A 23,122-nucleotide genomic window follows, 5' to 3' on the forward strand; every position below is an offset into this window, starting at 1 on the left:
CACCTCTGAGGGTGGGGAATGGAGATGAGCTGCTGTGGAAGAGAGAGGGGCAGCTGTATGGCAAGGACATGAACACAGGACCATGCAGCCAGCCTGCACTGAAGCATTCCCCTTTACACCAGGGGCTGGGGCCAGGGAGCAGCTCTTGCTCTCCACAGCTCAGGGCCGGCTCCAAGCACCAGCTTGCCAAGCAGGTGCTTGGAGCGGCCACTCTGGAGAGGGGCGGCATGTCTGGCTATTCGGCAGCAATTCGGCGGATGGTCCCTCACTCCCACTTGGAGCGAAGGACCTTTTGCCGAATTGCCGCCGCAGATCGCGACTCCCCACCCCCACCCCCTGCTTGGGGCGGCAAAAACCCTGGAGCTGGCCCTGCCACAGCTCCAGGAAGGGGCCAGTTGCCTGCTGTGGCATGGTGATTCATAGTGGGATGGGCTCTAATGGTTTCAGCAGTCTCTTGTTATCAGTCACGAGGGCATTAATATTGGACTCCCGAGCGTGGAGGTGGGGAGCAGGTACCAGCTGGTTCTAGGCAATCCATCTCATTCACCCCACAGCATGCAGGGTGGATTTTGTGGGCAGAGCAGCAGCTGTATTTCAGGTTCTCCCATTCGTGCTGTGTAGCACACGCCGGGTCAAGCCCCAGGAATGCTGTGACCCTGGCTCCTAGCACAGACTGGACTGTTGCTGAGCACAGAGACCTGCCACCTCTCTCTCCTGGCCACCTCCCAGGGAAGGGGCTCAGCTCTGGCTGTGCGGAGAATGGCCTCAGTCTGCATCTGGAAGCCTTTTGGGAGTAGACAGGCGAGTGGTGGGGAGACCTGAGGCAGGCAGCCCTGGACCACTGGAGTGTTGGCTAGTTTTCTGGTTCAGTGATATTTAGATCATGCACTGCCACCAGCGATTGTTGCTTGGATTCCTTAATCAGCACTCACAGCTGGGAGGCAGACAGCGCAGGAGGGCGTGTGCCAGGCAATGGCAGGTGCCTACCCTTGTAAGGAGCAGGTGAAGGGGTAGGTATGGTGATGGAAGTGCAGCATGGAGCAGGCTGGAGTCAGCAGGGGCTGAGTCATGATTCACAGATGGAGGGGATCCAGCCAGCAATGCGAAGGGCTCTGCCTCTGACCGACAGAGCAAGGGAGCGGGTTAGAGCATGGCCCCGCATTCCTCAGCCTGGAATCACCCACCATGCTCATGGTGGCTTTTAAATGCAGCTTCTAGCCCTTGTGGGCCAGATTTCAAAACAGTTCAGCCTCCTGCAGCTCCACTGAGGATAATGAAGGGTGGAATCCCTGTTGGTCTCACTGTGGAAGGGAAGGATTCCACGGGGGCTGCTGGATTCTGAACATTTCTGAAAGTCTGGTCTGGTGATTGTGAAGATAACCTGGAAAACATGAATTGAGTAACCAATCCAGTGGTGTCTGCCTGAGTCTGCAGGCAGCTGGACACAAATAAATAAATAAATTAAATTAATGGAGATATCCTATCGCCTAGAACTGGAAGTGACCTTGAAAAGTCATCGAGTCCAGCCCCCTGCCTTTACTAGCAGGACCAAGTACTGATTTTGCCCCAGATCCCTCTAAGTGGCCCCCTCAAGGATTGAACTCACAAACTTGGGTTTAGCAGGCCAATGCTCAAACCACTGAGCTATCCCTCTCCCCCTAATAGTTCTGCAATAGATAAGAACTGTCCCATTCATCTCAAAAGGGTATTCACTCTCATATTTAAATTGCCATCTTTGGCTGTTCTACTGTTATAGTGCCACACCGATCAGCCTATAAGTACATTGCTCAATCTTTCACTGCTGATCATTTTAGCAGAAGCAGCCAGCTGTTGTGTTTATCCCACAATCTCAAACTGCCTCTCCAGTTGCCAAATCCCCAATCACCCTTTCCATGTTGTCACCTCCCCCCTGCAGCTTCTTCCATGCCAGTTTGGACAATACAGTTATGGCTACTTCAGTATAAACATCTTGGGTAGCTCAAAAGCAGAAGATGAGGGAACAGCACAAAGTAATGTAATTAATCTCAAGGCCAGTGATACAGGGACCCATGCTGAGCAGATCACTCATTTCAACTACAGAAAAGCAAAACTGATACACTAGAGTCACCTAGAACCCAGGACCTTGCTGCATTGGAGCTCTAGAACCCAGAGCCTATGTATTTTCCAGCCTGCCACACTACAGTGCTCTAGAACCCAGGGCCTTGAGGTGGATTCTCCACCCTGCCGCACTACAGTGCTCTAGAACCCAGTGCTTTGCCACATGATTTGGGCCCAGCTTTCACAAGCACTTGGGGCCTTGGATATAACTGGCGCTGGCACGAGAGTGATTGCAGGTTGCTGGGATGTGATGACATCCTCTCCCCAAATGGAACCCCCCCCCATACCTGCACACTCAGCCGCTGGGCCCTTGCCACAGGATGCTGCATTCCAGGAGTTTGATCAAGTTATCAGCTGCCTACTGCACTTAAGGAGAGCTGAAGGACTGGAACATGGCTGGTCATTAGCACAATAGGCAGTTAATAGGAGCCCTGAGGCAGGGTGTGCTGGAAAGGAGCGAGCCCAGGAGAACCTGCAGAGGAGGATGGGCCAGGGGGTAGTCTTTAACCTGTCTTGGCTGGTTGTTTCTAGACAAGGGTGCAATTAGAGCCCCCCTCCCATATGCACAGGTCCCAGCCCAAGGGCCCTATAATCATTGCAGACACACACTGTACTAGGAGCTGGAAAGCAACCCCCTCTCCAGCCCATAACAGGACTTGGGGAAGGGAGTACAGCTTTGGGCAATGGACTGTACTTCCCCCCCTCCTCCCCGCCCCCTGGTGCTGCCCTAATACTCCGGCAGCGGCTGTGCCCACACATTCCTGAGGTGTGATATGGGCGAGCTCACTGGCAGCAAGTGGGGAGGAGCAGACGCTCTGATGGCAGCAGCAGCTCCTGCCTGTGGCTCTGGCAGCCAGCCGCACAGACACGGGCTGCTGCTGGCTGTGCTTCCCAGTGGTGTTTACACTTTCACACAGGGGTGGTGGCCAATTAGCTCTGCAAAATGCGGCAACAATGTAAGGGAATCTCAGTGCAGGGCACAGCCACTGCCTGTGCATCCAGCACTGCGTCCTCTCCCTGCACAACCCCCGAGGGAGGGGAAAGGAGGCTGGTCCCAGTTCTCTCTGAAACTGCCTGTCTCAGGAATCTCATCCTCACCCCAGATCTCAACAGCCACAGAACCTTTCCAAGTCCCTCCAGGGGATGTATTTGCTGAGAGCAGAGTCCATTCAGGAAGGGGTTGCGCATCCCTGAAATGAGAGGGATTTGCAGGGAATGCTGGTAGCAAGAGCATGGGATGCAGAATCCTGCTCATCAGCACTCTGTGGCACATGGAGCCGAGGGATGGATGGTGCCAGCTCAGGAGTCAGCACTATTCCAAGCACATGTCACCAGGGCAGAGCCTAAAGCAGAGGCATTCACAGTGAGCCCTGGACCAGCTGGACAGTGTGAGGAGAGCCCCCCGCTAGACTCAGGCAGGAGCATTCCAGATCGAGCTACATAAATACAAACCAAAGCATCCAGAGCATTGAGGCAGAGAGAGGGATGGGGTTGGGGGAGATCCAGCCAGGCTTGGGTCTGTAAGGAAAAGGTGCATGGTCCAGCCACTCCCATGGCTCTGCTCTCCCACTGCAATTATTGAGCATCACTTGTATCCAGGGGGAAGGACAGGGCTGCAAGTATCTATGGGGAAGGAGCGCAAGCAGCAGAACGGGGTGCAGCTGTCCCTAGTATCTGTACAGAGGGGGGATCCCAGGACAGGCAGTGGGGCACACAGGGCTCTCCTGCCATGTCCTGATCTCTGCATTTGATGGGCCACATGTGACCAGCTAGCTTTGCGCCCTGCTGGAGAGACTGTGCTGCAGTCTCTGTGGGGACAAGTCTGTGCAGGAATCACTGCCCACCTCGTGGGCCAGCAGCATGAACGTATAGTAGACCATGAGCAGTGAGACGCCTACCAAACATGGCACCTTGGACCAGGCTTCCAGATGCTCTGCACAGATAGACATCTAAACTAGCAGTGTCATTTTCACGTGGGGTGCAGAGCTCTTTTGAAAGACCGGACCACACGCTCCGGATCATAGCTCAGGAACATGGAACGGTTATTCTCATTTATCAGCGGATCACGAGATTGGACTGAGAAGCCCTTGTCCCACACCGATTTAGACCAGTAGAAACCTATTGAAACCCACAGTTCCATCTGATTTACCCCAGCATACGTACGAGGAGAATCATGCCCACCCCTCTGCGTTACTTGCACAGTAACGGTCGTACAAACACTGTGCACAACAAAAGGAGTTTTTACACAGTAAGACAATAGGGTGCCCCTGCTGTCTGCAGCATTTCTGATTTCTTGCTTGGGCTGTTAAAAGTCTCTGATAACATGCAGCCAGCTGGTGAGGTGGCACTGCTCCGAGAGCCTGCAGGTCTCCTCTCATGAATTTGTGGCTTTTATACGCTTGCCTTTTCCATTGATGTTTCTCGGCGTGGTGGTATGACACGGCTCTGGGGTGTGAGAGCTAGAACAGTCTCTGGGCAACAGGATGGGGTCTGAGCCCCTTTGAAGGCTGTGGGATCTCTGCATGGTGACGCCATAGCTCCTTCTGGGCCAATCGCTGACGTGCTTGTTGCCAATGAAGCAGATGGTTTGGTTTGATATTCTCTGGTGTCTGGGGCCATCCTGCCCCAGTGAGGGCCTCAGAGTCGGGTCCTAGGGCTGCTCTTTGCTTTACAGGGATCTGTGTGTGTTCAGTGACATTGTCATGTAGAACTCTAGCAGCCAATGTCTTTCAAAGGAAAAATGGAAAATAAGGATTGTTTATTTTTCCCTTGAGAGCTACAAGAAAATATTAATGAGAAACCCTAGAAATGAGAACTGGAAACCCTTGGAGCCCTCACCCTCTCCTCTGCCCAGGGCATGTTTCCTAGTGATTTGTCACAGCTAAATCCTTTAGAAGTCCCATGAAAAGGGGCAGGAGTCCCATTACCTGGAAACTGTCTCCTGCAGGCTCATTCAATAGGGCATGAATCTTAGAAAGTCTGTTGATCTGGCACCAAACAGCCAAGTCTCCTACTGGCTCCCAGGCAAATGGGAGGAGAAGCAATTTTAGAACCAAAAAAAAAAAAAAAAACCCTGGCCATGGAGAAGTCATTCCCAGTGAATCCCAGCCCCTGGAGATGGATGCAGCTGGTTCCAATAATGAAAGTCACCATCTAGCAGGTGTGGCGAAATCAGGTTAACCTGAAGGACAGTTCTCTCCAGCAGCTCTGAGTGGTGCCTTGGACCATTCGATCCTCTGCATGGAGCAGTCCTGGTCAGAGCCCAGCATGGAGCACTACAGTGTGACTGGGAGTACTGCAAACAGTATGCAAAGCTGCCAAGTTTAGGAGAGGTGACGAGCAGAGTCCACAAGGGACAGCTCTATGCAAATATTCATTACTGCACTTAGAGAGACAACATGGGGGAGGGAATATCTGGACTAACTTCTGTTGGGGAGAGAGACAAGCTTCCGAGCAACACAGAGCTCTTCTTCAGATTGTCTTCTTTACTGTGCTTGGTGTTCAGCTACTTTGCTGAAATACCAGAGAATGGACAAGTTCCTAAGGCCAGATTAATGCCAAAGATGGGTGACAGATCACCACAGTTTGGGTGCCGTGAGCACAGCTCCATTAGCAGCTGAATGTGCAAATACCCTTTTATATGAATAGACAGGGGCCTGACATCTCAGCTGCTAGCAGCTTCCACCCATCTATCTCAGAACTTGGCAAGGCAGCAGTATACAGATTTACAGACTCTGCTACCAGAAGGGCTACCACTGCCATTTCTTTAACAAGAAACTTCAGCTTAGAAAGTGATGGCTTAATCAGAGAGTTGGGAAGAATTTCGAACTGTCAGGAGTCTGTGTCATGGAGTGGCCCTACGGTGAAGTCGGAAAGAGTGCTCTTTCCTGTGAAAGGAGCTCTCTCCAGGGGTATGGCTGGCCTAGGGGAGACGGAAATGAGTCCATGGTGCATGGGAATTCCACAACATTATTGTTTCTGGAGATGATCAGGTTTTTAGTTTGCACCCAGCTTTTACCCTCAAAAACCAGCATAAGCGACAAGAAGGACTTGACATGCAGACATGAAAACACATGGAGAGCAGGAGCAACAGCAAATTCCATTTCAAGAGTTAAGGCCCAAGCCAGTCAATAAGAGTTTTGTCACGGACAACAAAGGGAACGGGTCCATCCCATGAATGTTCAGCAAGCCGACAGCTGGTACGAGAGACCAAAGCATTCATGGTGTCAAGTCCTGACCCCTGGGTATATACTCGGACAGCTAGCTCAAGCCACTACCCATGCTGTCATGACATTGCTATTTTTTGGCACCAGTTCAAGGAGCACTAGCAAGTATACATCTACCTGAGCAGGGAATCACACCTCCCAGCTGCTGTGTAGATGTATGCAGAGTGGCACCACTGTCATTTCAAACCAATTCCATTAAGCTGGTGCCCAGCCTCATCAGCCAGGGCACTCTCAATTTAGTTTAAACCTGGCTTCTAGGGGCTCCTTAGCAAGTTAAGCTAAATGGATAAGCCCAGTTTAAATGGAATTAATAATGTCCACACAGGGCATGGCATCAGTTTAATTAACTGGTTTGGAAAGGAACCTCATCAGCAGAGTGAAAGGGTGTTGGCTAGAGAAGGATCCATCATGCTGAAAGGGGACAATGCCCAAAAAGAGGAGCAAGGGGAGGATGGGGAGGCATTGACACCTGGGTGGGCAGCAGCCAGAGTTCACTCCTCTCCCTGGTGAGTATTACTGTCCAGTCTCTCACTTTGGTCTCTGCTTCTGCTACACACCAAGGCCACGTGCAGTTGGGTTGTGCCCATCTGCTGGTCACGCTGGAGAAGCGAGGAGGATTTCAGGAAACATAGCTCAGAAGTTTACAGGGTGGCTGAGGATTGCTGAACAGTCACAGCTGCGACGCCTCTTATTGAACTGGACAGATGCTGACTTTCTGCTCCAGGACCCAGCTGTTGCCTCCTCTCCTCAAGCAAGTCTTTGGCCATTTGTAATATTTTGCAAATCCCTGCAAAGAGGACTCGGAGGGCCCAGAAGTGATGCTGTGCAGTGAGCAGTTCATAGAGTGACAGACTTGCCACAAGCACAAGACACAGTAGTAACAGAATAATGCAGCCAGCGAGAACACCACCATGCCACAGCCAATGCCACTGTGCTACTGCCAGAGGCCACCGCTGCACTGTTGCAGAAACAAGATGCCTGGGATCCCACTGAGCTTCCAGAGTTCAGGCCACTTCAATAAGAATAGTCTCCTTTGTGTATTCAGTCACCCTTCTGTCATGAAAAGCAGCTGCTCAATACACACTAGCCAACCTGATCTCAGACAAGGAGTGAGCTGGCGTGGCTGGTTTTATACACAGGTCCCAGTGCCCCTCACCCTGAGGGGCCATGCTGCTGACAGAGCTACATTTTGTGCCTCAGCCTCCCCATCCCTTGTTACAGGAGCCCAGGTGCAAGGCGCTGTATGAACACAGAACAGAAAGGTGTCTCTGTTTGGTTCCTCTCCCTCGTTACCTTCATCTCAAACTACACTGTGCGCCCTTCAGGACAAACAGTGCCCGTATCTCCTTACATGTTTGTGCAGCACCAGGCACCCATGGGGCCCCAATCCTAACCGGGGCTTCTGGGGATTCCTAAAATATTAATAAATAATTGATAATGGAGTGGAGGCAGAAGTTGAAGTGAGCGCCCAGAGCTCTTTGAAACATGGGATGGGGAGAAGCAGCAGCCATCTCTCCTGCTCCCCCTCCCAGCAGGAGAGACAGGGCAGAAGGGAGCAGAGAGATGGTTCTGCATTCTAACACAGGGACGGTCATGTTGGAATAGAGCCCATCCCAGTGAGGGTGAGTCATGTCCACCTTTGGCCTCTTGCCAGTTTGGGTCTTCCTGGGGAGCAACTGAGATGTGCAGAGGATCACCAGAAACCGAGCCCTACACCCAAGTGTCATTGTGACTCCCTCACAACCTCACTAGGACTCTGTTGGTTTGTGGACTCCCAGATCAGGGCACGGAAATTAGCAACGGACCAACTGGTTCTAGTTTTGCTGGCCAAAACGATTTAGAGAAGGAACCAATCATCATCTCAAGATTTGCTCAGATGGATCAGTTCTTCCATCAAAAGCATTGCCATAGTAGTGAGAATTGGTTCCTTTCTCAAGCCCTTGTCTCAGAGGAGCTCTCTCCACTCCTGTGTGTATGTAGGAGGCGGGGGACCAGTGACAGTTATCTTTGCAATGGGTGCAATTCTTTAAGCAGGAGACATGAAAGCCACTGAACTAAGATGGCCCTGGACAGAGAGGTGGGTTCCGTGGGGAAGGGAGAAGCAGCATTGCTTTAGAGAAGGGGGCTGTCTGAAGAAGAGAGGAGATTGTAGCTGGTGACCAGGAATTGCTCAGAGATGCAGAAAGAGCCCTGGCCAATGGTGGAGCTAAGGGCTGTCTGCCTTCATCTCGGTGGAGAGTGATAAAATGAGGCCAGAGACACGTTCCACTTGGGCAAGTTTGGCGCATGGGCACCAGGGCTGAGGGACAAGGAGGGAGTTGCCTTTCCCATGCATTCTGTGTCTAGACAGCAGCCCAGCATTCTCTCTCCTCACACCTTCTGACTGGAAGGAGACTGGAAAGGCACAAGGGCCTGGCAGGGACTCAGTAGTCATCGCTGGCAATTGCAGTTCCCCAGCTTGTTTCAGTTCTTCCTCCGGCTCATTGCAGACATGCCCTCCACATTCCCCAGCACATGTCCAGCACAGCCTCTGAGTCAGTAACACAGGTTAGTCCCAAACCTGAGGATAGTCAGAGTGGAAGCAAAGTTTCAATCCTGCTTTTGCAGCGCCAGCACTTCCCCTCACTGTCTGAGTACGTGGCTGGGAGACACTGTGTACCCTGATCTCTGTTGTTGTTTTCAATCCAGTGTGTCTCATTGATCCTAATGCCTTTTGCCAGATAGCTGAGTTGTCTGTTTCAGCAATCCTGGTTTGCAGCTTGCTCTGCCTGCCGTTTAGTAGACAGCTTCCCTGTTCTGTTGCACTTGTTATTCTCAGAGTCTAATAATGCAAAAAAGCAACCACAGCTGCATTTCCTCTTGGCTAAGCTTCCTGCAACAGAATGGCTCCCTGAGGGGGAATGGGCCTATCTGAAACTATCAGAGTGGTTTTAATTTTGTTTCAAGAGATTCACAAAAGGTTGCACTTCACTTTCCTCCTCCTTTCTCATGCCTGTGGTGGAATTAGTTCACCTGGGCTGCCACAACTTCCCCAGCCAACTTCCCCCATGTGACATGGGACTGAAACAAGGTTTGTAGCATATGTTAAACCTTAATGATAGCTGTGAAGTCAGTAGTTGCTTTAGCACAAGTATGTGGATGTGCCTCTACCCAAGCCTAAGTAGTATTTACAAAAGGCACAATGTGCATCCTAATGCGACTGCAACTGAGGACAAGGAGCTCGCAGTCTGGCAAGGAGGGGCTAAGAAATGACTATGGGGCTGAGGGACTACACTTAGCACCCCCACCCCTGTGAGAGCTGCCGCACAGTCTCACTATGGTACAAATGTGTCCTATTGAAGAAAAATAGCTATTGCAAGGATCTCGCCATCATTTGCATAGGACAGTTACAGTGCATCAGGTCCAAGCACACAGATAGACCATGGGCTGAGCCAGCAGATGGTGGCAAACCCATCTGCCCAGCTGATCAGAGTATTACTGAGCATGCCACTACAGATTTCCTTAGGTGGGGCTCAAGGGCTTATATTAACAATGTACGCAACCTCCCAGTGAGACAAATCATTATTATTATCTTCATTTCAGAGGTGGAGAAATTAAAAGACAGAGAGGCTGCTGACTAGACCAAGGTCACGCAATACACCTCTGGCACAGCCAATGGAGCCCATAGCTCCTGACTCCCAGGGCTGCGCTCCAACCACTACTCCCTCCCAGAAGCACTAATACCCATTTGGGTATCCTGTGAGGGGATGGTCTCGTTCACTGGGTGTTAGCTGGAAACACACGGCACTCACCAAAGACAGGGAAATCTCCTCCCATCACAGTGCTTCTGCTCAGCATGAAGTGCTCCTAGGGGAAGCCTGGGAATTCACATGAGGGTCAGATACTTGGTGAATCCACCCATCTCTAGATCAACAGACCTTAGGGCACACAACTAGGAGAGGGTAGGAGGAAGTGCATGGGGGAGAACATTTTCTACTGTGCTGAGAAAGGAATGATGGCCCAGTGATTGGGGAACTAGCCTAGGACTTGGGAGATCTCATTTCAAGTCCCTGCTCTGCCACAGACTGCCTGACACCCCTTGGGCCAGTCACTTAGCCTCTTTGACCATCAGTCCCCCATCTGTACAATGGGGATAACAGCACTCAGAGCTACTAAAGATTGTGAGGTGCTACAGTAATAGGTGATATACAAGTACCTTCAGTAGATGAGGTCCGCAGCAGACCAGGACCTGGAGCTTTAGTGTTCAGTGGGTTTCCCCATGTAGCTAGTGTACACGATTTTCAAATAAATAAAAAGGTTTTGCTCCTGAACTAATCCTCTCTCTCTCTCTCTCTCTCTTACTGGTGGGGTTCTTGTAGGCACAGAATCATCCTCTCCCCAACCTCACACACTCCCAGCTCAAAGACACCAAAATCTGCACAGCACATCAGCTGTCCAAGGGCACACAGACAAAGCTCCTATGGTGAAGTACCAAGACTTTTCCCAGAGTCTAACAGTTTTGCTCCCTGGGCAACAGAACCCTTTGTGGAACCCCACCTCCTGTCTCATTACAATGGTCAAGGAGCTGTGGGATACAATGTAGCTAATTCCCAAGGGGAGGAGACAGGTGGGGAATTTTATACTTGCAGCACCTTACCTCTCCCTTCTGAGGGAGTACCACATTCCTCAGTAACACTGCCAGAAGGGCCCTACTGGTGAGAGAGCTGTGCCAGGGACACATTCAGAGGTTGAGGGGTGCATGGGAGGGGGGGTTTAGGACAATCAATGGCGAAGACATTTTCCTGAGCCCATGTCAGACTGGTGAACAGCATGACACTACAGAATGTCTTCCTGCAGGGGCAGTATTTCTTAGCCAATGCTTTTCTGAATTCATAGTGGGAGTAGACAGTGCTCCAGGTTGGTGCTCACAGATTTTTTTGGTTTTATGTTTTTCAGCCAGCATCACCCTTGCTGATATCTCAGCAAAGGGCCAGAGAACAAAGGAAACACTGACACTTCTTACCGTTCTTCCTGAGGGAAGCTTGCCATGTCATTTTCCATGCTGTACTCTGCCTGGGGGCTACACAGAGAACTTCAACCCACCACTCTCAACCGATACCACGTGCATTTTTATGAGCACTTGGGATTCAGTCAAAAGTGTGTCCATGCACATGGACACCCAGTCAATTCACTGAACACAATCAGGCTTAAAACACTGAGGGTTATTAGCCATTGGGACACTTTAAAAACAAAACGAAAAACTCAGACCTGCTCTAGGAATTATTTTGGGGATGTTCTGTGGCCTTTGCTATATAGGAGGTCAGACTAGATGATCACAGTGATCTCAGTGGCATTTAGCATGGCCTTTTTAAACAAACAATCAAGAATGACATGGTCCCAGCCATACCCAGGTGGCTCCTCTTTGGGACTTCATGATGCCGAAGGCATGACAGCCCCATGCTCATGAGAACATAAGAATGGCTATACTGGGTCAGACCAAGGGTCCATCCAGCCCAGTATCCTGCTGTCTGACAGTGGGCAATGCCAGGTGCCCCCGAGTGAGTGAACCTAACAAGCAATGATCAAGTGATCTCTCTCCTGCCATCCATCTTCACCCTCTGACAAACAGAGGCTAGGGACACCATTCCTTACCCACCCTGGCTAATAACCATTAACTGACAACCTCCATGAATTTATCTAAACCCTGTTATAGTCCTAGCCTTCACAACCTCCTCAGGCAAGGAGTTCCACAGGTTGACTGTGTGCTGTGTGAAGAAGAACTTCCTTTTATTTGTTTTAAACCATTTGGTGGCCCCTAGTTCTTATATTATGGGAACAAGTAAATAACTTTTCCTTATATCATAATCACCAAGACCACCACCACCTAGAATGCATGGAGAGTGCCTGTCTCTGGGGCTTTTGAATGGGTGTGATCACATGACACCCTGCTTCCAGTAACAGTCTTCTCCTCTAGCGTGGGGTGGGGAAGAGGATAGAAACTCACCTGCTGTGAAGGGCTAGCAGAGCTTCTCCAGTAGCTCAACAGGAGAGCTGCTCCTACTTTGGGATCCAAGCACCTCCAGTTCATGCCCTAACCAGGATGTTTCCTGGTTCCAGTTTCTCATCCTTCCCACATGCTGCAATACTTCATCCAGCCTTTGGTTCCAGGCTATTTTACCCCAGTAAGCATTTTCAGTTTTACTTCCTGCGCCACGAAATCAGGCAATGAGGAAGTGTAAGGAGTGCAGTCCAGCACCCCTCCATCATTAGCACCTGCAATGCACACTGAGGAAAAGCTCATTCAAGACCTAACTGGTGAAATACATGGCCACAGTTGCAGAGATAGTCTGAGAATCCTGTCTGCTCTGAACATGGCATTTCTAGATGCATGGGGGAGGGGAGGAGGAGAAAGGGGGAAGGAGGAAATGGATGAATGGTCCTCTCATTAGCATGTGAGTACACACAATGCTCTTCTACTTCACACCTCTAATTCACCTCATGCTCTAATTCCACCACAAGTTGCTGGGATAGATGCAGGAATTACTGGGAGAAATCTCCAGCCTCTGTTAAGTAGGAGGTTAGAGTAGATAAGAGTCCTTTCTGGTTTTGAAATCTGCGAAACCTTTGTCTTGGCACTGCTGGTCCCTCACCGCCCACCTCTGAATTATTTCCTGCTTCTGATGAGTCTCAGTACGTGTACAGCACCACATAGATGCGTATATAATACTTTAAAGACAAATATAAAGAGAGGGTATCACTGACATGACATCAGTGATCTCATGGTCATTTCAGGCCACAAGCCCCAAGGCTGGCTATTGAGGTTCAGCCAGCATTTCATTTTGCAGCAATACAGTTACGAAAAGCAATGTATTACCTTTACAAATCCTTATCAAAATTATGTTTGCTTTGTGGTACTTCATTAAAGGTTGTTTTGGCATGCATTGCTCTGCCTATTGTTGTTATACATAATGGGTAAACACCCTTTGTCTCAAGGGTTATGGGGCTACAGAGCCGCTCCATGCTTTCTGCGTAATAAACAATCTGTATACAGAGTGCCAGGGGGATTTGAGAGATACTTGAACAATAAGACATACAAATATGAACAGGTTTCTCTGGGAGGAACTGGTGGAATTGGTCTGTCTTCTCCAAACCCTGCTGCAGCCTTCTGCTATCTTCCGAGCACTTTAAACCCAGCTAATTGCAGCACTGTATGTCCTAGCTTAATAGGAGAGGCAGATGGACTAACAGAGATACAAATGGAAAGCTGTCTAGGAAGGTAAACAGGCAGAGATGGGAAGACAGGCAGCAAGCCTAATAATGTTAAATAAATCTCTCCAAATTGCTACTGGAACTAAAAGCCAATCTCAGCCTCAACTCTAGCATTGAAGCCCTGCCTCGAAATGCAGCATGCCACAGCCCTGGCAGGACTGCGGTCACCTTTGGCACTTGGCTACCCTTAGCTGCAAGAACACAAGCCTGCTGAGATGGTGACACGGCCAATCTGGGGTGCAGTGACTGAGGCCCTGGCTCCCTACTCTGCACCCTAACCCCCCTCCCCCAGCATAGTCACCCAGTGGGAGCCATGGAGAGACACATCATGGGAAGACTCCCGATCCTCGCGGCAGGAGGGGCAGGGGTGCCAGCCTCTCTGGAAAATTCCAGGGATGAGGAGGTGTGGAGCCACCCATACCTGTTTGCTGAAAAGGTGGCAAAGGGACAGCCTGGGGAGGGGGTGACCTTGATACCAGTTGCCCCAGGCTGGAGGACCCCGTTGGAAGGGCTCGGGGGAACACCCGGGTGGCAGGGAACACCCTGCTCCTCAGCCCAGAACCGCACGGCCAGCTCCGCTAACTCCATCCCTCCGAGGCAGGGGCCCTGCCCCTCCCTTTCTCACCGCGCCCAGCTGCGCCCTGCTGCGTCGCAGGCTGCAGAGCCGCTGGCTGGATGCACCGAACCGCCACTACACGGCTGTGCCCGGGGGACCCTCCCCCGGGACGATGGCCCGGCCAGTCCGGTCCCCGAGCACCTCCCGCGCCCCTTTCGGGACAGCGACTGCAGCCAGCACCGAGCAGGGCTGGGAGCCAGGCCAATCTACAGGACGAGGACGGGTCTCCGGAGCCGAGCCCGACACCGATCCCAAGGAGGGCTGGGCAGGCGGAGGGGATACCTATCACCCGGGGAGCCTGGCTGACCTACATAGCGGCACCACCCACCAGCGGCAGGCAGCGCCCAGCGACCCCCTCCCCGCTGTGCCCGGGCTCCCAGCCCCCGCGCGGAGCGCCGCAGAACAGGGAACCCTCGCCCGCACCTGGCTGCGCCCTAGGGGCGCGGCGCCCCCGGCCCAGCCCCAGCGGGCCCGAGGCTGAGCCCGGCCGAACCGAGGCAACGCAGGGGGCGGGCAGGCGAGACGCGCTACCCCAGCTGCCGGGCAGGAGGCGGCGGCTCCCGGCCCCTCTTCTAGAGGACCGGGTTACGGCGCTGTCCGCGGTCCGCTCCCTGGGCCGCGGATGGCGCGACCGGCCTCCGCGAAACGGCGTTTACAGACAGAAGAGCGGCTGGACCCCCCGCCCGGAGCCCGGGCTGACACCCCATGGCCCCCCACTCACCATCCTGCGAGAGGGTCCCGCTGCCCGCCGCCAGGCAGCCGAGGAGCAGCAGCAGGGTCAGCGCCGGCGGCAGCATGGTTGTTCTAGGGCTGCGGGGATCCTCCAAGGCTCAGCCCCGCGGGAAGCGAGCGAGCGAGCGGCCGGCCCGCCCGCACCCAAAACCACGAGCAACCACCGCGGCTTCTGCTATTGACTGAAGCCAGCGCGGCGGCTGCAGCAGGGGATTAAATAGAGTACGCGGAACGGACCATTAGGGCTGCGAGCGTAGGGGGACGGGAACATCTTTCCGAACGTTTTCCCCCCTCCGCCCTGTTGAAACACGCTCGCTCGGCTCCCCCCCGCGCGCACTGCCCCCCACAGAAGACTTGGTGCGATCCACACGCTCCGGTCCCCGCGGAGCTTGCTGCTGCTCGCGGGGCGGGGGCTGGAGTGGCCGCGGGGGGCCCGGGAGCCGGGCCTGGGTCCGAACCAGCAGCGTTGGGCTCGGACGGTGCAATGCAGCCTTTGGGAGCGGGCGGGTCACTGGCACCTGCCGGCACTGCCTCCGGTGACTGCTCCGAGGCAGCGGGACCAGCCCTCCCCCGGCGGGCGCACACGCACAGCCCGCGTCCCCACAGACCATGGGAGGCTGCGTCTCCCCGACGCTTTGTATAGCGGCTGGGAAAACACGGCAGCCGCCAGCCCCAAACCAAAACAAGCCACACCCGCTTCCAGAACACACCCAGCCGTGCCTCCAAGATCCGGGCCACCGCGGCGTGATTGTCCCTGCCCCAGGCTCATTCCCCAGGCTCGGGCTAGGCCGGGGTGGCAGGATGGTTCAAGTCATGGTGGGGAAAGGACGTGATAAAACCCATTTCCCCACTGGGGCTGTCACTGATGTGTGGGGAGCTGGGGTCTATGTGGGGCAGGCTGTATCAGCGGTGTATTGGTGAGGAGGGGTCTGTGTGGGGTAGCCTGTATTAGCGGTGTATTGGTGAGGGCGGGTGTCTGTGGGGCAGGTTGTATTAGCAGTGTATTGACGAGGAGGGGTCTGTGTGGAGCAGACCGTCTCAGCGTTGTTTGGATGAGGAGGAGTCTGTGTCGGGCAGGCTGTATTAGTGGTGATTTGGTGAGGAGAGGTCTCTGTTGGGCTGGCTGTATCAGGAGTGTATAGGTGAAGTGGGGTCCCTGTGAGGCAGGCTCTATCAGTAGTGATGGTGATGAGTAGTTTGTGTTGGGTAGGCTGTATCAGTAGTGTGTTGGTGAGGCAGGGTCTCTGTATCAGCCATGTAGTATTGGCGAGGAAGGGCCTGTGTGGAGCAGGCTGGCTCAGTGGTGTTTTGGTGAGGAGGGGGTCTGTGGAGCATGCTGTATCAGCGGTGTATTGGTGAGGAGGGGTCTGTGTGGGGCAGGCTAGATCAGCACTGGTATTGGTGAGGATACTCCTTGTGGGTCAGGTTTTATCAGTGGTGTATTGGTGAGAGGGTGTCACATTGGGGCAGCCTGTATCAGTGGCAGGATCTCTGGAAACAGGGTCCATAGAAACTTTCCTAATCAGGATCCTTTGTTGAGGAACTAGTTCTTTGTAAAAAGGGGGTGCTGCTGTGTAAATACAGCTCCAGTGGAGTAGTTAATGTGGGAGAAGTGGTTGTCTCATAGCGCTAAGGGAGGCCAGTGGAACCATCTTTCATCATCCTCCCCCCCTTTTTTTAGCCCTGGAAACACCCCTGGCTTGCACAGGTGTCCCTGTCTTTCCATACTACACTAATTGGGGCTGGCTAATGATTGGTGGCTCGTCTTGGTTGAGAACCAGTTGAAAATGTGCAAAGCAATAGCATGGTCTCAAGTTGCAGTGGGGAAGGTTTAGGTTGGATATTAGGAAAAACTTTTTCACTAGGAGGGTGGTGAAGCACTGGAATGGGTTACCTAGGGAGGTGGTGGAATCTCCTTCCTTAGAGGTTTTTAAGGTCAGGCTTGACAAAGCCCTGGCTGGGATGATTTAGTTGGGAATTGGTCCTACTTTGAGCAGGAGGTTGGACTAGATGACCTCCTGAGGTCCCTTCCAACCCTGATATTCTATGATTCTATGATTAGGGAAGGCTGGGGCATTTCCCACATGGATACTGTGGGAAACATGGGCAATGTGCAGAGAGGAGATGGAGAGAGCTGGTAGCTCTGCTCCTGAAGCCCCATTGTTGACAGCCCAGTTCTCTCCATTTTTTCAGGCAGCTCCAACCACTTTGGCACACAAATGAGTGAGGCTGGAATGAGACTCGGTCCTTCTTGGGCCCCAAACAACCAGTCTGTCTGGGATGTCAGCACCATGGAGAACCAAATGAAACACTGGGGTGTGTAGCTGCCAGGTGCATTTCCATCAGCTGTAGAGGAACAAATGTAACTGAGCATGATCAACTGATGTAGTGTAGCCCAGAAGGCCTGGGACGACGGGTTTCAGACTCTCAGTAGATCAAAGTATCATTCTAGAGTGGGGATTGCTGTGAATTGGGACATCTCTGTGAGGCAAGCTTTGTCTGGGCCAGGGGGTCTCTGTGAGGTAGGGTGTTTCTGGGGTTGGGGTGTCTTGGTGGGTGAGGGTATATCTCTAAGGCTGATTCTCTGGGGATCAGGGTGTTTCTGTGAGCTGAGGTCTCTGGGGGTTGGAGCCTTTGTGGGATAGGGCACTTCCAGGAGTCAGGGTTTCTATGTGATGGGGTGTCTCTGTGAGATGGGGGAGTCTGTGAGTCGGGGTATCTCCAGGAGGTGGGATGTCTCTGAAGGTCTGGGTCTATGAGGCGGGTGTCTGAGAGGCAGCTATCTCTATGGATCAGGGTCTCAGTTGGGGAGTCTCCAGGAGGTGGGATGTCTTTGTTGATCAGGGTTGCAGCGGGATGGAGGGGTTTCTGGGAGTCTGGGTATCAGTGAGTTGGGGTGTCCATGAAGCAGGATTCTCTGTGCATCTCTGGTAGTAGGGTTGTCTCCAGTAGATAGGATGTCTCTATTGGTCAGGTTGTCCATGGGATGGGTGTCTGTGAGGCAAGTGTCCCTGTGGGTTGAAATGTCTCCATGGTTTGGAGTTTTTCTCCAGTGGGAGAGACTTCTCTGTTGGTGGGATGAGGTGTCTGTGAGATGGACATCTGTGTGTTGGGGTGGGTCTGTGGGAGATGGCGGTCTCTGGGTGGGGGTGTCTCTTAGAAAGGGATGGGAGGGAGGTCTCTGGGAGGGCGTGTCTCATACCAAGGGTATTGGGCCTGGGGTGACTGAGAGTAGGTGTTTTTCATAGAGGGGGATGGGAGGTGAGGTTTGCTCTAATAATTGGGCCTACAAATTTTCCTTAATTTTGAGCTCAGCTGTAAAAAGTGGATACAAGTTCCTAAACTGTCCCAATAACAGTAGAAGTTCATAGAATATCAGGGTTGGAAGGGACCTTAGTCCAACGCCAAAGCAGGACCAATCCCCAGACAGATATTTGCCCTAGATCCTTAAATGGCCCCCTCTAGGATTGAACTTACAACGCTGGGTTTAGCAGGCTAGTGTTCAAACCACTGAGCTATACCTCCCCCCAGTTGATGGAAAAGGTGCAAACATGAGACAGAAGGACGGAATTAGTTCAAACAAAAAGTCCTACAGACACCATTCCAGGACTGTATTAAGATCGCGCCTGATAAACAAGAGGAGTAGAGGACTGGAAATCAAAGGACCAAAATTGGTGTGTTGGAAGTGAGGCCTGTTGGTGGACAAAATAACCACAGGATGGACTGTTCCGCCAAACACTTCCTTTAGGAATTTTTACAAAGAAAAGACTTTTGGGAAACAGCCACTGCAGTGAGTTTTATTATCATGGCTGCCACCCCCACCATCTTCTCTGACCCCAGTCCTTCATCATCCTGCTCTCGAGAAGTGTCTTGACCAGAAAGGCCAGATAATATTGCCACCTCTACCAGCTCTGGCTGAATCCCAAATACCATCTGGAATGTGAGACTTTGTCTCCCCTCTCTGCAGTATGTCCTTTCCCCTCCTCACTTTATTTATTTTCTTTCCCATCTCTCTCCTTTTTCCTTCTGTCAAATGAGAGTCTGGCTTAACTGGTCAGGACTGTATATGTCATAGCACTGCTGTAAGCCCGTGACCTGAAAGAAGCAGCTAAAAGCAATGCCCTAAATGGGCTGATGCTGTTATGAGTTCTGCACATCTTCAAGTGGCTGATGAGACCATGTGCTGGGCCAGTGTTTCTCCAGCAGTGAGGTTGCAAGTGAGAGTCAGCACCAGAGACAGAAGCTGCATTTTCTATTTGTTGTTTTTTTCTCTCCCCTTTTTGTGTGTTTGTGTTATTTTGTCTTCTAGGAAACGGGATCGGACTTTAACAACAACAACGACACATCTCCAGGCCATCTCAACTAACTTCTCTTTGCCACATCTTTAATTCCATCTAAGCAACTGTCAAACAAAGGGTGTTTTCCTTATAAAACCTCTCTCCAGCTGATAGGAAAGGGAATGCTATTACAATAAAAGCCTGACTTAATACTGTAACATTGCAAAGGTTTTAACTGTTTTTCCTTCTTTTCTGAATCTTTAATAAAAGGTTAAAAGGATAGTTAATGGTGCACTTGCCCTGGGGCTAAGCAGGCTGAGGTCTCTGGATATGAAACCGCAAACTTGGTTTAACACTGTTTAATGTTGACATGATCCAGTCACTGTCCAACACCTTTGGCCCTATATTCCATCTAAATTAATACATCACGTCGACGTGAGGGGGTTTCTCTCTCCCAGGGGCGGTGCCAGCCTCTTCCCAGGGTGGGGTCTGAGGTGAGCTAGACAGAAAATTGGGGATGGGGGTGGTGCTATACCTCTTGTGGGCACACGTGGGAGCACTGAGGCTCCGCTGCCCACCCACTGGGTGTATCGTGAGGATTCTGGCCCCTTGCTGCCTCTTCACGGGCAGGGTCCCGGAGCCACCCTGGGCTCTGGACCTGTGGCTCAAGGTCAGTCCTGCACACCTCACACTGCTCACCGCCCCGTGGCACAGCTCATCTCAGTGCCTGGCAAGTCTGCCGCTAGCAGTCCTTGGACAGCATTAGTGGCAGGACCAGATCCCTCATGATATGCGCTGGCCCCTGCCCACCCCGCTCACTGCAGCAGTGTCCCCTGTACTACCAACTTGGCTGTGGTTCCCCATCCCTATGCCACCCCCATGGTGTGCAGTCCCCCACACTGGGCTGCACATTACTGCTCTGCCATGTGCCAGTCCCTCCTGGCATGGTGCCTGCCCATCTGGGACTCCTACCTCACCCACACTCCCTCTGTTTGGGGCTCTGCCTCTTGTCCCATTCCCCTGACCATGCCCCTTTCCCCTGTCAGTGATTCCCCCTCTCCTCTGTGATTCCCCCTCCTCTATGCATGCGCCCCCTGTTTGTGACCCTCAGCCCCATGCATGCTCCCCCTCCCCCACTGGTGATCTCCCTCCCCTAGTGATGCTCTCCTTCCCAGTCTGTGATTCCCCCTCCCTTATGCATGCTCCTCTCCCTCTCTCTCCCTGCATGTTCCCTCCCCTCTGTTGTTATTTCCATGCTCCCACCCCTCCCCCACACTCGTATGCTACCCTTACTTCCAGGGCCGGCTCCAGCTTTTTTGCGGCTCCAAGCAGTGAAGAGGGGGGAAAAAAAAAGATAAAGCCGCGATTGGCAGCACTTTGGCAGCTGCTCTACCGCGCCGCTTCATTCTTCGGTGGCAATTCGGTGGCCAGTCCTTCCCTCCGAGAGGGACTAAGGGACCCGCCGCCGAATTGCCACCAAAGACCTGGACGTGCCGCCCCAAGCACCTGCTTCCTGTGCTGGTGCCTGGAGCCGGCCCTGCTTACTTCTGTGCCGCTGCTGGTGACAGTGCTGCCTTGAGAGCTGGGTGGCCAGAGAGAGGCAGCTGCGGGCTGGGCACCCAGCTCTGAAGGAGGCGCCCCACCAGCAGCAGTGCAGAAGTAAGGATGTCAATGCCATACCCTGCCACCCTTAATTCTGTGTAACGGTTGACCTTTGCACTAGGAAGTGTTACCTGCACAAAATTCTCTGTTACTCACACACTCTAGGGATGCCCACCCTTACCCTGTTCCTAGGGCTCAGGCGTAACCCTTCAAATTTATTTACCACTCTGTGGGCTCCGGGCTCTACTCTGCTGGGCTCCAGGCTAACATCCATTCCTTCTGGGCTCCAGGCAAATACCCATTCCCTCTGGACTCAGAGCAAACACCCATCCCCTCTGTAATCTTTTGTGGGTTTACAGGGTCTTTTACCAGGAAAGAGCCTTATGTAGTAATATCCTACTTAACCTCTATTTATTAATAATCACTAAAACAGACTGCACACGCTACACATACAATGCTCACCGCTCCCAATAAGACGCATGAACTTTTCCCTGCTGGCCAGTCAGGATCAGGTCCATCTGGAGGACTCCAGTTTCTGCACAGTGTCATTGGCAGAGTGTTGAGGTCCGGCAGCTCTGAGCTTGGGGCTGTGTCCTGGAGTTGGTTCCCAAAGAACTTCCTTTTGGATCTCAGTTTATATAGTGAAACTTGAGTCCTGCCTAGCTGTACCTTAACCAATTATTTTACTAAAATTTTACAACCCAATCCTAAAATACTGTAACATAATTCTCTAACCAATCATACCCCACCTTAATTAATTTACACATAGAAAAATGAATTATGTAACAGACAGAAACAGTCAAAGAACCAGACAGAGACCATACAGATAAACAATAGGGAAGTGGGGACCATAAAGATAAAACAATAAAGAAATGAGGATTTCACAACCACAACTCTTGATAAGTGATTTCTTGCCAGACAGATGCTGTCAAACTACATTTTCTTTAACCATCTTAAGCTCTGGTTCTTTATCTGGTGCTAGTGGTGCTATTGAGACAGGATCTCCTTCTTCACAGCCTGATATTACAGTGGTTTCATGTCATTTAGATAGAATGTGAGGATGTGATTTCCTGCTTCTTAGCTAATGGCTGCTGCTCTCTTAATATGACTGCAGACAAAGGCCTTATCCGTACAGAGGGGTGGCTACCGGGGTGGGGGGCAAGGCTAAGGCAAATTTTGAGGTGGCTGTAGCCCCCAGTAGCCCCCCACACACACACTTCCCCCGCTCTGTCCTAGGGAGGTGGGGTCTCTGTGAAGAGGTGTTTCTATCACAGTGGGGTCTCTCTGTGGTGGGCTGTGTGAAGTTATGTCTCTGATAGATGGGGACAGAAGACATGGCTTTATGTGAGGGACTCCATGCAAAGGATTTTCTCTTTGGGTTATTTGATATTTTGGAACATTTAACCCCAGCTCAGCCCAACTGTGTCTCTCAGCCCACCCTCAGCCAGGCCAGTTTCCCTGCCATCCCTGCAGACTCCTGAGGAGGCTGCTTAGCTCCATTTCCCTGCCCACTGTGAGTGCTTCCCCTTAGCCTGGCAGGGAATCTTTCAAGCCACAAAAAAGGCTCTCCCACATGCCACTTCCCATGGCAATGCTGTGTGCATACCTGTGGAAGCAGCGCCCCCTGTCAGTCACTTGGGAGCGGTGGCTTTCAGGCACTGACTCAGCCTGCAAGGGACAGCTTGCCTCTGGAGGCAGCAGGTAGGGAGAGATCTTTAGAACCCAGCAGGTGCTGAGGCAGAGCTCACCACAACAAACCCGTGTGATTCAGCCTGAAAGCATCTGCCATTGCTGGGGGAAGAACATAACAAACAACAATAAATAGCTCTGGAGCCTCCAGCACACAGCCTCCACAGCACAGAAATCATGCTGTCCCTACCCCAGGTGAACCACCGGCACTGATGCAGCAATACACTCTTACACCAGTGGCTGAGAAAAGATTGAACTTCTGGGCTTCCCTGAGCTCAGCAAAACCAGACAAGCGGGAGCGAAGTCACCATAGGAAGCTGCTGTATTCTGCTCTCTCCAAGCCTTGCTTCCCACAAGCTACAAAGGGTCAGATTGTTGTGCCATGAGGGTCAGTGGCCTCTGCCCTGCACTCTAGGGCCAGCACTCTCCATGGGTCTGCACCTTGTGTCATCATTTACAAAAGGGATTCTGATAGGACTGTGGTTTATATCCCTTTCCACTGGTGTGAATGAGTGCACAGGGTGCTGTGCAGTGGAGAATCAGGGCCTCTCAACTCAGCTACATGATTTAGGCTGCAACAGCCCCAAAATAAAGACTGCAAGTCTGATTCTTCTGCTTACACTATCTTTGCACAT

At 52.1% G+C, this 23,122-nt stretch overlaps 1 protein-coding gene across 3 annotated transcripts in view; it reads right to left on the reverse strand.

The window, feature by feature from the left end:
- CADM3 (cell adhesion molecule 3) overlaps positions 1 to 15,130 on the reverse strand; it is a 139,714-nt gene extending 124,584 nt beyond the window's left edge. For 2 of the 3 annotated variants that reach the window (XM_054011050.1, XM_054011051.1), the window contains exon 1: positions 14,909 to 15,127. In XM_054011050.1, the coding sequence (XP_053867025.1) occupies positions 14,909 to 14,984 (76 nt within the window). In that variant the 5' untranslated portion in view covers positions 14,985 to 15,127. Of the gene's footprint in view, positions 1 to 14,908 lie in introns of all 3 variants that reach the window. The other variant, XM_054011049.1, reaches the window with a different exon arrangement.
- Between the last annotated feature and the right edge of the window lie 7,992 nt (positions 15,131 to 23,122).

Source organism: Malaclemys terrapin, chromosome 21 (genome assembly GCF_027887155.1).
Source record: "Malaclemys terrapin pileata isolate rMalTer1 chromosome 21, rMalTer1.hap1, whole genome shotgun sequence".
In the NCBI taxonomy this organism is placed as follows: Eukaryota; Metazoa; Chordata; order Testudines; family Emydidae; genus Malaclemys; species Malaclemys terrapin.